The following is a 15,290-nucleotide window of genomic DNA, read 5'->3' on the forward strand; positions in this document are numbered from 1 at the left end:
CGCAGTCTGAATAGACTCAGCAACTGGTGAGCTGGAGGATTCCTCCTTTTTCTATTGGGAAGGAACTAAGGTGTGTTTATGCGTTTTATGTATACTATGTATTTGCATATATCTGTGTGCTCATAGGTATGTACATATGTGTTTGCATATCTACTTAAGGAAAGAGGTATCTGTATATGTTTGCACATGCCTATGTGTTTGCTTATAAATTAGGCAATGGATCACATAATTTGGGCACTGTATGGAAGAATTATTTTTGTACTATAATTCAGTAATATTAGAATTCTATTAAGTGGCATTATTTGAGCACTTATAGTGGAAATATTTAAGCCCATGGCAGTATTGTTTGGACGAGTAATAGTTTAGTGCCGATATTTGTGCTCTTTCATGGCAGTATTATTTATGTACAGCACTTTATGGCTGTATTATTTTGTCTCTAATGTGCTATTATCACCGAACAGGAGCATTATCTTGGCTCTGTATGGGAGTATTATTTGGGTTATGTATGTTGGTATAATTTGAGTACTACAAACAAGGCTGTATAATAAAAAAAAATTAAATGGCAAGTTAAGGGAAACTGGTTAACAAATCTAATTGAAGGGAATACAACTAGCAAATGATAACAGTGTAATATGTTTTTACACTTGGCTAGATGCTACACTTTGGCAAACGGATACATTCCACTTACTAAAGATCACAAATCAGTCATCCATATTTCATTTTCTTCTGTTTTTTATTTCTTAACTGTAGTTGCAGTATGTTTCAAAATGACTAAAAATTAATAAAATTCTGTTTATAACAAATGAAAAACCAACATTTATACTTTCAGTAAAATAATCAATGAATTCTGTGAAAAAAAAAAAGTGAAAAGAATTAGGGAGTATAATGATGCATGTAATAAAAAGTCTACTGTGTATATCCACAACTAAATACGATGTGTGAATCAATACAAAATAATCACCGATTTTTAGTAACTTAATTATGCTTGGAATATACAAATATACACAATGGCACTGCAGGGAATGTAGCTTTGGCATAATGGTAAGATGTTTAGTATTTTAGTAATGAACAAAAGGAAAATTAAGTAAGAGAATGAAAACATGTATTCCGTACATCAATCATCAAATCTCTTCCCATTTTATTGCAAAAATTTGATTTAAAGTAAAAGTGTTTCTCCAGACAAATGTAATGTTAAATACTTTTGTGTCAAAACACAAAGCAAATAAATGATCAGAAACTTTGTTAGATAAGATAGATAATTACTTCCAACTGTGATAAGATATTTATAAATTCTGTTTTGAGTGATTAAATGTGACTATTCGCAGGGTTCAGCAAACTCGGTACTCCCACTGTTGTGAAACTACAATTCCCTGCATGCCCCTGACAGCTTTTATCTGGAATAATAAAGCCTTTAGATGTCAGGGCATGCTGGGAGTTGTAGTTTCCCAAAAGCTGGAGTGCCAAAGGTTGCTGACCCCTGAACCTTGGTAAGAAGTATGTGAAACCCTTGCTGCCCAACAACTGATTTGATATAGAGCTTATCATAAAGCTCCTCTCTCTTGATTCTATTGCAGGTCCTTCACTTGTGTGCCAATTTCTCCACCATCCACCAGGAATTATGAGTTGTGGGAAGGCTCTCCCTTACGGAGCAGTGGGGGTATGACTGCTGGGACTCCCACAACTCCTTGTATAAGTTGCAGTCGCTTTAGATTTCTTCTCTGCACAGCACGATTTCTGAAACAGAGTTTTGTGGCAACAACAGCTCAGCCTCACTGACTGAGTTGCCGTTCTCTGTAGAGTGCATGGTTGGAAGAAGCGGAGTGTCGGGAAAAATCCCAAAGGGACCGCATCCCCTACACAAAACAATATTGGTTTGATATTTGAACATTCTGGCTTCATGAAACATACCTAAAACCAATTAAATGAATATTTTTTTTAATTAATACCATATTTATAAATTAATGGCAGTACTAATCTTTGTACCATTATTCTAAAGCAGCAGGTTCGTAGGTGGATGCCGAATGTTGTCATCTTTCTTACAGGTAGAACCTGAGAGCCTAGCTGTGTTCCATCAGAAGAAGCATCTGATGAACCCTACAAAATAGCTTACCTGCTCCGGTCAATCGCTCAATAAAGTGTGCAAAGTTGTTTTTTGCTTGAATTCATTTGTGGGTTACAGAAATGTATGTTTATTTGGCACTGGAACATTTAATAATTATGGGTTTAAATTGATCGTACATTATTTCTTATAGAAAAGTATATTTTTTGGGGCTACACTAAACATTGTTAGACACATCATATATGCAGTCCATTCCAATTTTTTTCTCAATTTTGTTGTAGACATGTGCACTAAGCACAATTTTTTTTTTCATGAAACACATATATTTACTTATTTATAGCTGTATTCTGCGTAAATTGTTTATTTGTTAAAATGAATGGAAACCCTAGAAGGATAAAATTGCATTGCTAGCTTTAAGAAAGATCATGTGGCCTGCAATGTGGCCTCTCCTGTCTCAGTGAAAGTGTATCTTCCCTTGTTTACTAATACAGGATACATAAAATGCAAGGGGTTTTACTCTGCCAGTAACATACACAATAATGGGAAAAGGAGTCATTTGAAGAGTGAACAGAGAGAAGGGAAGGGTCTGTGCATCCTTGTATTAAGGTGGGTGACTGGGTGACCATAATATTTTTCTTCATACTGTTCCATATGACTTTAAGAAGAGCAGTTCTGGAGCAGAAATCATCAGTTTATGAAGTGAAATACTATGCAGAGTAAGAGAACAGGAACATTCATAAGCACATATGTTTTACTACACTTAATAAATTCTAGTAGGTTTTCTAAAGTCATGCATATATATTGAAATGAGACTTTATAATATTAGAGAAAAAGTCGAATATAGTATTGAAATTGCAGTTGAAATTTGAGATACGAAAATTAACAATGGAATTAGATTATATTTTAAGGAAAAACAAAATCCTAGAACAAATTTGACTGTGATATTAGAAATCTTCTTCGCTTAGGACGGGTCGTTGCAAGTAGGCAGGGACTGAGTGGCGGGTAGATTAGGGCTCACCTGTCTGTCTCCCTATCCTGTCATTACATAATCACAGGCCCATATACCTAATCTACCCGCCACTCAGTCCCTGCCTACTTGCAACGACCCGTCCTAAGCGACGGGGTACAACTGGGCAACGGTCCCTACGCTCAGTAAGTGCAAGACAGACAAAACAGACAAGGGTACACAGAAGCTAGGGAAACGGGGCAGCTGCCCACGGAGACACCGTGAGCAACCAGAGTAGTGAACGAGCCGAGTCAAACCAGGAGAGAGGAAGGTACAAAACGCTGAGCAGGAGAGTGGTCAGAAAGCCAAGGTCAATAACAAGCAGAGGATGAGTAGTACAAGCAGCAGCAGCAAGCCAGGAAACAAGCATAGAAGAATCACAGGCAAAGGAGGAACAGGAAAGGCAGGTATAAATAGACAGTGGGCGGGAACTAGCTCCTTCTGGCCAGGCTGTGATAGGCTCTCCCACTCCTAAGCCTGCTATCCTGAGTGGTGGAAGATGGAGTCAGTCTCACAGACATAGGAGCAGGTGCAGACTGATTGCCCACGGGCGTTGACACAGAAGCTGTGTCTGGCAAATCCTTTACAGTTTTTCAAAATAAAAACCACTGTTGTTATCTACATTACAGCACCGATCACATTAAGTAGGAGATAGGGCACTTATAATCTGGTGACAGAGCCTCTTTAACCCCTATCTGCACGAGTAACTATACGTCGTCGCGGAAGGTTACAGTGTGCGCCATGAACAGGGAGGCCAGCTGTCCCCGACAGCTGACACTCCACTCTTGCCAGCCAGCGGTCCTTTGCTGCTGATTTCGGCGAATTAACCCCTTCAATTCGGCGATCGGTTGTGATCGCCAAATTTTAGGGGTTTCTAGCACATTGGCAGACCCCGGTCTGAAATCGCGGGGTTTGCCGATAGTTAGCATGGCAGACGGAAGCCAAACAATGGCCTCCGTGTCTGCCATGGACGGAAGCCCATCAGGACCAACCTCTGGCTGGTCCTGATAGGCTTCCTGTCACAGTGACGGAGTCACTGTGTTGTTCCCGATGCATCGCCGCTGATTTGGGCAATTAACACCTTTTACCTTTTGTCGTTCCCGATTGCGATCGCCGCATTTAGGGGGTTTGTAACACATCAGCAGCCCCCATGCAACTGTGGGGGTTGCTGATGCTTGTGATGGCATCCGGAGGCCAGGCAACGACCTCCGGGTCTGCCATGTACGGAAGCCTATGAGGACCAGCCTCTGGCTGGTCCTCGTAGACTTACTGTCAGAGTGACGTCACACTGACAGTTGGATTACATTACACTACCTAGGTGGTGCAATGTATTCTAGCAGCGATCAGAGCTGCAGGTGCAAAAACAAAGTGTAAAAAGTAAAAAAAAAAAGCAAAAAACAAAGTTTATAAAAATGTTTTAGAAAAGCGTAAACATAAAAGTTCTCTTTTTCCTATAATAAGTCATTAATTATAGGAAAAAATTGAAAACGTTAAAAAAAGTACACATATTTGGTATCACCGCATTCGTAACGACCCAAACTATGAAACTATAATGTTATTTTTCCCGCACGGTGAACACTGCAAACAAAATAAATGAAAAACAATACCAGCATTGCTATTTTTTGGTCACCACCCCTCCCAAGATGTAGAATATAAAGTGATCAAAAAGTCAAATTTACCTCAAAATAGTACCAATAAAAACTACAACAAGTCCCGCAAAAAAACAAGACCTCCCATAGCTTTTTTGACTAAAAAGTAAAAAAGTTACGGCTCTCAGAATATGGTGTCTCAGAAAATAAACTATTTTATAGAAACGTAATTTTATTGTGCAAACGCTGCAAAACATTCAAAAAAACGATATACATATGTTATCGCCGTAAACATACCGACCCGCAGAATAAAGTAAAATGTAATTTATTTATTTAACTCATTAGCATAAAGCTAAAAATCACTCATAAAGTGGTTTCAAATAGATCGTTTTTCAAAATAAAAAGCATTGCTGTCACCTACATTACAGCGCCGATCTTCTTATATAGGAGATAGGGCACTTATAATGTGGTGACAGTCTCTTTAAACAAGTACCAGGACATCATATCATCTATAACGGAAAGCACAGACTCATTTTTATATTACCAATTGCAATAATCAACTGTTTCCACCCAGCAACGCACTACACCATGATGGAAAGTCAATAAGTAAGCAATGCACTTCAAATCGCAGCATGCATATTATGTTTTATATCCTCTGTTGCTCCATAATTAAGTTAGAACTGTTTGAAATGTTTTTCTATACTATAAATTTGTACTAGCATATGATTTTAATTCAACAAATGTTCTTTATATTATTTTCGAAATATCCCCTATGCTATGTACGCCTTTGAAATGTTTGGTTTTTTTTTAAATAAAAAATGTCAGTCAGTGTGTTTGGTGCAACTTTCTAAATACTTTTTATTAAAAATATTTTAATTTTTGAGATACAGCTGTTTTTGTATCCTGTATACCGAGAAACTGTATCTAGCGCTGAATCCTTTATCTGTCAGGTCAGTGGTACTGATGGGTTCAGTGTCAGCGGGTCCTGCGTGTCTCCGACATGCAGGATCAATCTGTAAATTATCACATCGATAACAGGTGGATACTGCTTGTCAGAGACACACAGGACCGGCTGAGACTGAACTCATCAGTCCCACGGACCTGACGGATTCAGGTCTCAGCACAAGATACAGCTACTCTGTATACGGGATACAAAGCAGCTGTATCTCAAAAAGTTAAAATAATTTTTTATAAAAGTATTTAGAAGGTTACATCAAACACATTGATAGACATATATATACTGATGTAGCCATCTTTAACTTGATTCTGATAACTTACTGCAGCGTGATATCACACAACAAAAGACATTGAAAAGTCATTGGAAAAACTCAAGATAAAGGATCCTGCCACTGTGTATTTAATGCGTTAAAAGTCAAGGTAAAGACGGCTACGTCTTTATATCAAAGATTTCAAAGGTGTACATAGCCTTTAAGGGATACACTTAAAGAGGATCTGTCACCACATTATAAGTGCCCTATCTCCTATATAGTGTGATCGGCGCTGTTATGTAGATAACAGCAGTGTTTTTTTTATTTAGAAAAACTATGAATTTTGACTAAGTTATGACCTATTTTAGATTTATGCTAATGACTTTCTTAATAGACAACTGGGCATTTTTTAGCTTTTGACCAAGTGGGTGTTGTGGAGAGAAGTCTATGACGCTGACCAATTAGTGACCAATCAGCGTCATACACTTCTCTCCATTCATGTACTCAGCACATTGTGATCTTGCGAGACCACGATGGGCTGTCACTTACTCACACATTAACGTTACTGAAGTGTCTTGAGAGTGAATAGACATCGCTTCCAGCCAGGACGCGATGTCTATTAACACTCCCGACACTTTGGTAACGTTTGTGTGGGACTTAATGACAGCACAGCGTGATCTTGATGTGCTGTGTAAGTCCCACACAAACGTTACCGAAGCGTCCTGGCTGGAGGCAATGTCTATTCATTCTCATGACACTTCAGTAAAGTTAATGTGTGAGTAAGTGACAGCACATCGTGATCTCGCAAGATCACGATGTCTGAGTACATGAATGGAGAGAGGTGTATGACGCTGATTGGTCACTGATTGGTCAGCTTCACACACTTCTTTCCAGAACGCCCACTTGGTCAAAAGGTAAAACACGCCCACTTCTCTATTAAGAAAGTCATTAGCATAAATCTAAAATAGGTCATAACTTGGTCAAAATTGATTGTTTTTCTAAATAAAAACCACTGTTATCTACATTACAGCGCTGATCAGATTATGTAGAAGATAGGGAGCTTATAATGTGGTGACAGAGCCTCTTTAAGCCTAGTGCAGGGATCTAGGGTCGTGCATGACAAAGAACATCAAAGTGAGAATCCCTATGTCTTGTCCCTATAGATTTTGCTCTGAGTATTTTTTTTAACTAGTTTATCACAATGGCATATAAGAAGACAAAAAAAATTAACAGTTTTTTTTAAATAAACTTTATTCTATATTACAAATAGTTTTGTTTTTTTTTTTGTTTTGAACTGCAAAATAGGAATGCATTATATTTACATACACAGGTATACAATTAATTATAACAAAGTTACAGAAGCTTGCCTTTACCAAGTTACAACTCTTGTTTTCCAATTTAAATAGTATATCTAAGATAATAAAATCCTCCATTCTAATATGCATTTTTTTTAATCTCTTCGAGGCGATCAGTAACACTGGACTCTAAATATATGATTGTACAGGTGGAAACTTTATCAAAAACTACCTTAGCCAAAATGATTTGTGCAGAGTTCTCAGCTTGAAGAGTATTCAATAAGGTGCAGTCATACGCAGAAGATTTTGTTGCAGAAATTTCTGCGACTATAAATAACTTCCATTCATCTGAATGGAACTTGCATAAATCCATGCACTTGTTGCAGAAACAACAACATTCTGATAAAAGATTTTCAGGCGCAGAAATTTCCTCAAAATCTGCCGCATATGACTGACCCCTTAGCATTCCTGGTCAGGAATAGATATTGTCTTGCTTAGACATTTTGCAAGTTCCGGTATGTGCAGAATCTCTATATATTACAGTACTTTCTAATGAGTATTGGAATAAAGACGTCTTACGCTGCACATTCAATAATCATTAGATTTAATACAATACGACAGGAAGACAACATAACTTTAATAGAAGTATTTTAAATATTACCTTTTTTCATTACTCTTAACTATTTTTTAAGTCTTCCTTGAGATACCTATGAAGCTGGAAGACACTTCGAAGATTGTTCACTAATTGAGCGTAAAAGACCATATTAAATAAGTCAATGAAATATATGTGTAAAGAAGAGCATTATACCACAGCAGAGTATTTGTGACTCTAACAGAGGAATATAATTTATGAATAGGAAGAGCATGTATATTAAGTAAATTAATTAGCAATATAAAAATAGAATAATTTTGCAAACAAATAAGATTTGCTGGGATGTATGGGGAATACATCAGAAGTAACACTAGTACATGGAGAGATATTATTATTTATATTGTTTTTTATACTAAACATGTTGTAGAAAAGGTTATACAATGTTTTGTAGATTTATAAGTGGGATGTTGTATTATCATTAATGTAGCTAAAAGGCCATTAATCATTTTTGCACATAATTTATGGAACTAATTTGCCAAAACTATAAGGTATATCTGTATTTATTTATTTTTCGTCCTAGTTGTTAATGGTACCTCATTTACTTTGGTAAATTAGCTCAACTGCAACGTAATCCTTGTCCATATATGGATAATGACATCAGGAACTTTTTCAGGGCCGGAATCCCTGGTCAAAGTGATTCTTGATGCTTCCGCTGCCCGGGGACCCTGGCCCAGGGAAGCTCCTAAAGTCACTGTCCCAATATGTACAGGAGCTTACCCAGTGTGATTCTTGATGCTTCCTCAGGCCGGGGACCCTGGAGAAGTGCCTGACGTAAATGTCTATATACGTATGGACAGGGACTTCAGGAGCTTTCCAAGGGTCAGGGTCCCTAGGCAACGTATCTAACTGTATGCCATACAATGGGATACATTGCAGCCTTCCTTTGGAGGTACACATCGGGTGTCCTCTCAACATATAAATCCAACAGAAGGCCACAACGTGATGCTAAAAGGGCCTTAGTTATACAATTTGGCATTGTACCAATTTAACACAATCTTGGACCATCCAGTAAAAACCATATACGTTACGTGTTTGCGTTTTTCAACATGGGAGTCAATGGCCAACGGATGGCATCCGTCAGAGGCATCCATCAGAGGCATCCATCACAGCCATCAGCTAAAAAACTAAATATGTTAAATGCATATTTTTTTTTAACATGGGAGTCTATGGGCAACAGATGGTCGACAAATGTCTCTGATAGGTGACGTCGGTCGGCCATCCGTCGCCTAAAGACTCCCATGTTAAAAAAAAGTATAAGTTTAATGTATACGTTGTTTACTGGATGGCTTTAAAGGGTTTTCCAGGCACGGAGAGCTGATGACCTATCCACAGGATAAGTCATCAGTATATGATCGTGGGGGTCCGACACCTGGACCCCGCACCGATCAGATGCTACAGCTGTCTCCAGGTGCCAGATGTTATGTACGGTATGCAGTAATCAGACCCGAAAGCAGATGGCTCTGACTACTGCATAGCAGCCATGCTGCAGAATAGCAACTCTGCTCCTATTCACTTGAATAGAAGCAGAGCTGCACTACTGCAGCTCGTCCGCTATTCCATGACCGGAGCCATCTGCTACCGGCATGGACATCCGGTGCCTGGAGGCAGCTGGAGCAGCTGATCGGTGCGGGGTCGGTTTGTCGGACTCCCACTGATCATATACTGATGACCTTACATCTCATGTCATGTCGGATTTAGAGAGAAGGTAAGGGAGGACATATCTGTACTTTAAGGGTGGCTTCATCATAAAGTGCATGTGAAGGAAGCCTTCTATGAGTTTTAATTTGATATAATGAAATTCTAACTGTAACACTTCATAGTCAGTCATATAAAATAACATGACCGTATCACACATTTGATTGATCAAACATATTTATAATATAATCAGACAAATGGAAATAGTCTGTATTATCTATGTGAAGTTTAATGCCCTGCATCAAACGTTTGGAAATAGCTTATCTTTAGCCTATTCATTTTAATTCTTATATTTGATATGAATATATTTGTACAGTTTATTCTCAATTAGAAACATTATATCTTTAAATCCATCTTAAGCAGTTAATTTCTATATGTTTTCAACCATTATGACAAGGAGTGGTGGTTATAAGGCATTACAAAAGTAGGATATGAGCATACGCAAACTAGGTGTCAGATAATTATCTGCTTAGGTAATTTAAATAGAGGACCCCCTCGACCAAATGTAAAAGTGACCATATATTAGTAAACAGAGCGATAGTCAAAGTTTGGAAATTATGTTTGTTTTACTTACAGTGACTTTGATTTTCTTTTTCTATTGCTGTGGGCATTTTAGCAAAGGTTATTACAGGAATTACAGCCCTATTGTTTGTCACTTTTGCATTAGATTCTTAGAAAATATGGACCAAATTTTATTTTTTTCCAGCATGTTCAGGCAGTAACAAAATTACGATTTTTCGAGAAGCTTATTCAAATGTGACAAAGAATATGGCTGTACTTTATAACATTTCAAAAAAAAGAAGACAACAATATCTGTATAAGAAAAACAAACAAACTTACCAAACTTTGGCTACTGCTCTAGCTCTAATTTGCTAATAAATGAGCATGTTTACATTTTTCTTAGAAATTAACCTTAAAGAATGTCTCATTGACACTTAAAGGGAAGTTATTTTACATTTTATAAACATTGGCTATATAGACTTCAGGTATAAAATTTAGCATCTTTAGAATACATCTTCATTGCTTAAGTTTTTTATTTACTTTTTATTATGTGTAGCTTAGAAAAAAGTCCCTTTGCAACCATTAGTGAGCACCCTAGCTATAGCTTTTTTTCCCCTAATTGTGCCTTATGTAGTTTAATACACTCTGTCGCTCATTGACAAATTAATGTTAAAATAATCATTAACAAATAAATACATAATGCTTGCATTAAAGGGGTTGTACTAGAATCAACAATTTTCACCAATCCACAGGTCAGTAGGAACGGCGGTTTGATCTGTGATAGTCCCAGCGGTGGATAGGTGATAATTGTTGATTCTGGGACAAGAAGCAGAGTTGCAGTAAGAGACACAGAAGCAGAGACGTGTATGACACTGTAACATTACTGAAGTGAAGGGATCGTTGCCCTTGTGTTTTGCTTATTGTGGGAATCCCAGCACTGGGACCCCCACCACTTATGCTAAGAATACCTCATCAATGGAAAACGCCATTAAGGTTTTAATGATCCAATGAGACTCACAGATTATGCGCTACTGACATCATTATACATGACTAAATAGATATATTTATTAAGAGCAGATGGTGGACAGTTTCTAAACAGCTTTTCCTACTTGCACAGAGTAGAAATGAACTAAAACCAGATAAGAGGTAATGAAGCAATATGTCAAGGATGCTACATTTTACATTTGTTGAAACTGAGCCCAATGTTAGACAAATTGGGTATTTTACATTAAAATAGCTGTATTTTCCCTTTAACTTTCAATACTTTCAATAATGATTCATCTCCTCATCTAAATCATTACTGCAAACTTTTCCTTTTAATTAACTTTTTTTTTAAGAACAACTACAATTTTATTTTTATGACCAGGAACTATAATACAGAATACTTTTAAATTTCACCTATTTTGTCGTCCAATAAATCTCTATTTTTGTACAATAGGCTTCAATGGTCCTCCATGTGGGAAAGAGTGGGATAGTTTTGGTTTTTAAAAATGCCAATGTAACTAATGTATTATTTTAGTAGCCTGGATTAGGACCTCAACCATTGTATTTATTTGTGAGCCTTAAAGCTGTACCTATACAATTGTTTTAAGGCCAAATTTGTAGCAGTAGGTTTACGAAATAAACTATAGCACTTAACTGTTTCAAGTACAGTATATATTCATTTCATAAACCCATTCATGAAGACTTTGATAAAGTTTCCACCTTCACATTAATATAGTCACTCAGATCAATGCTCTCAAGGCAGACAATTAAGGAAGAAACTTAAAAGGGAAGGAATAAAATGGAAACCACATCCACATCATCAGCAAGGCTTTAGTTTTCTCTCAAAATTTACTTTATTATCATGCGCCATTTTCAGTTTAAAAAATAAAACAAAAAAAAAATAACCTGAAAGCTAAGGTATGTACCTCTGGAAATCCAGGGCCAAGACCCTACACATTCACAGCACAAATCTGGCAGATCTCAAGGCAAGAAGAAGTTCAGAATATTATAACAGAATAAAGTAAAGGGAATAAAGACAGGCAGCTTTGAAGCTCACAATGGTCAACACGAAAAGTTACATTTTTCTATATGTACTTATTTTCTTTTTGTTTTTTTTATATTTTAATTGTCTGAGGTTGCCATTTCTCTTTGAATCAAAAGTGGAAAAAAAATATGCATCATACAAATAAAGATACGATTGAATTAGATAGCATAGTGGTCTACTTGTATTCTTTCTATACAGCTGTGCAAATCCAATTGTTTACATATCATCATCATCCTACATTTCATGCGCGATATCGGGACTGGTGCAGACACAAATGCATACGGATTTGTCCTTTTCATCATTATCATCAGCGAGGTGAGAAGAAAGCCTTTGAGATGTGACAATGTTGTGCCACCTTAACCTTTGGTTTTGTCTACAATTCTTTGAGTATGATGCTTCTTCTTCCCCTTGGCAAACAGAGTAGCCCCCCAAAGCTTCAGACTTTAGTTAAATGGCATGTATAGTTCAGAAACGATCAGCTAATTCCTAGCAAATGCTATGAATAGTTTAAATAAGGTGCATAAGGGATTAAGTGCTCTCAACAAAAATAGACAAGAACCAATTGTATTGTATCGGTTTCCAGCATGTTACAAATTGAATTTTTTCTAACATATTCCTTTAATTGAACTTTATTAGGGAAAAAAAAATAATAATAATAATAATAATGCTTACAGAATAGGAAGATTTGTATGCGTTACTCCTGTCCCACAAAGAAAAAGTACGGTTTCACTTTCTAAAATACTGAACTGTAAATTCTGCAAAAATTACAAAACAAGTTAGCGTAAACTTGGAAAGAAGTTGGTACAACCTGGAATTTCAAAGCAGAAGCCTTAAAATGAGTAGCTGCTTGTCACTTATGTTGGTTACATTTGCAGGCAATGCTAACCTTTTCAATTGGTGACATTCTCTTCTGTAATTCCAAATAAAAATTGTGCTGATATACTGTTTTTTGTTTGTTTGTTTTTTGCATGGTTATTGTAATTTTGTGCTCCTTTTTTTCCAAATGGCAGTTTCAAAACAAGTGATGCACTTTTACATTTCAAGCCTTCAAGAACATGTCTTATCCTCTCAAGACTTAATGAATGAAAATGGCTTTCCCATGTCTAAATGGGTGACAGTTTTCCTTTCCCCTATCTTACATTATATGTTAGATCTAAAGTGAATTGTGCTAAAGTGTATTCAATTACCTTGATCCATTAAAAGCTTCACCTTGTAATTGCCTGTATGTAAAACAATGGATCCAAATCCTTAAACATATATAATACATCATTTTGTATTTTTTACAATATGTCTTAGCATATAACCCACTATTGTTATTATACACTACAGACAAATTACCATGAAGCTTTGATTGTTACAGTACCATTTGGAATGTGAGGACTTCACTTATACAGATCAATATCACAACTTGGGAAACTTTAGATGGTTCACATTTAACAATAGGAAAACTATTGTTGTTTTTGTCAGATGATGAAATTGTAGATACATAAAATTGTAAGTTGAAAGATGAACCCGGGATCTGGAGTATGATGTTTTCTTATACTTAGCTTATAAGTCATTAATATGCATATTGAAAGTAATTGGCATGGTCTTTTTTGTTGCTTCAAACTTTGATTTTATCACACAATTGTTGTTTCTTCGGAACATAAAAGCAGATGTGTTGAATAGCTTGCCGGACAATAACTTATTTGTGTTGTTTAATCAGGGAAAATGATAACTAAATAGAGTAACTTCTTTCTTCTAATGGCCTCTGTAAGATTAAAGGAATTTTGCATGTTCTTGTTTTATGCTCCGTATTGACGGTTAACATGAAGACACAACTTGAGTCAGGTAGCTGGGATATCAATAATGCCTTTTTCTGCCAAACAAAATTTTCCATTTTTTATGTTTTAAAATTCAGTAATACTAGGTTCATATTCCATCCATACCAAAACATGGCAGGGAAAGAAACCACAAGCAGCACAGCATATAAGACCATCTAGCTTTCCATACTGGATAGCATTACAGTTTATCTGTAAGCAGAGGTCTTAACTAGAATGTTTTTGTATCCCAATGTTTCCCACATTGTATGTCCTCCTTTAATCCACTGGACATTTTGTATTATCCATGAGGTTCATAGAAGGAAGAAGAGGAAGCAGAAGACCCTGCGTCCAGCCAATCCGAACTTGCACTTGGTAAAGATGACAATCTTGACTGAGGCACGGCTTGGTTTATCCCTTCCAGGGTAACCTGGAAAAACAGTTTTCAGCTGTCTATACTCATCAGGGCAATGACTTGTTCTAATTTGTAGGCAAGTTTTTGCTTTCCAGCTTGGTCATCTTGATCTAAAGCTGTTAAAATCTGCAACAAGAAAAAGCATACTAGTTTAAAGATACATTCATAGTCGTGGAAAGTTTTAGCTTAAGTAAAGGTGTAGGTCAATAAATAGGTAAATCTGTGCAAAATACATAATATCCTTTCTTGTTCTCGTACAGTAAATGTATAATTTCGGAATAACTTACTATAATAACTAACTTTCACACTGTTCAAAGGATCAAAACAAAGTATAGAGGAAATGGAAAAGTCATAGCTTGTTTTTTAGTAGAACCAAATTTATATTAAATTGCTTTCTTTTTTATGTACAAAGTTGATACTTCATTTTGGACAGTAATTATTTTGCAAGAAAGCGTTTTAATATTGCATATATAACTATTTTTCTATATTGTTACTAGAATCAGATGTTGAAAATTGTTTGATATTTGTTTCTCTTATACAATCTTTTCTACAGGGGAACTTTTTTTAACTTTAACAAACTTTTATAAAAATTTATATTTCTGTGTAATAGCTTTTTCAGTTTTACAGTAAATGAATTGAGTAATGTAAAATGTAAGCATGTAGAACAAATCTCAAATTAAAAAAAAAACAGTCTATACTTACCTAGTAAAGTGACAGGTCTCTGTCACCAAGCACTACTCTTCTCCAGGCCGGGAATAGTTATCTGCCCTAACAGGCAGATATCTGGCCATTATGTATTTGATTTATACAATTGATAATGGCACATGATATTTACCCTCCTTGTTTCTGAGCTCCTCTTTATCTCCGGGAGCTGTTGCACTGGGTCCTGACACTGCCCCGTATCAAGATGTAGTGTGCTGCGGTACACACAACGTACTGATGCTACCAGCATTAGGACCTTGTGTGCGGTGTGTCCATAGCTGAAGTGGAGTCCGGGAGCAAGGAGGTTAAATATATGAAGGGGTGGGGTCTATTCTGGGGG

At 36.5% G+C, this 15,290-nt stretch overlaps 1 protein-coding gene across 1 annotated transcript in view; it reads right to left on the reverse strand.

Moving 5' to 3' along the window:
* Positions 1–7,137: 7,137 nt before the first annotated feature.
* The window catches only part of PLXNA4 (plexin A4), a 715,975-nt gene continuing 707,822 nt past the window's right edge, over positions 7,138–15,290 (reverse strand). Inside the window, exon 32 of the mRNA XM_075857507.1 lies at positions 7,138–14,374. Within this exon, the coding sequence (XP_075713622.1) occupies positions 14,279–14,374 (96 nt within the window). The 3' untranslated portion in view covers positions 7,138–14,278. The remainder of the gene's footprint in view (positions 14,375–15,290) is intronic.

Source organism: Rhinoderma darwinii, chromosome 3 (assembly GCF_050947455.1).
Source record: "Rhinoderma darwinii isolate aRhiDar2 chromosome 3, aRhiDar2.hap1, whole genome shotgun sequence".
In the NCBI taxonomy this organism is placed as follows: Eukaryota; Metazoa; Chordata; class Amphibia; order Anura; family Rhinodermatidae; genus Rhinoderma; species Rhinoderma darwinii.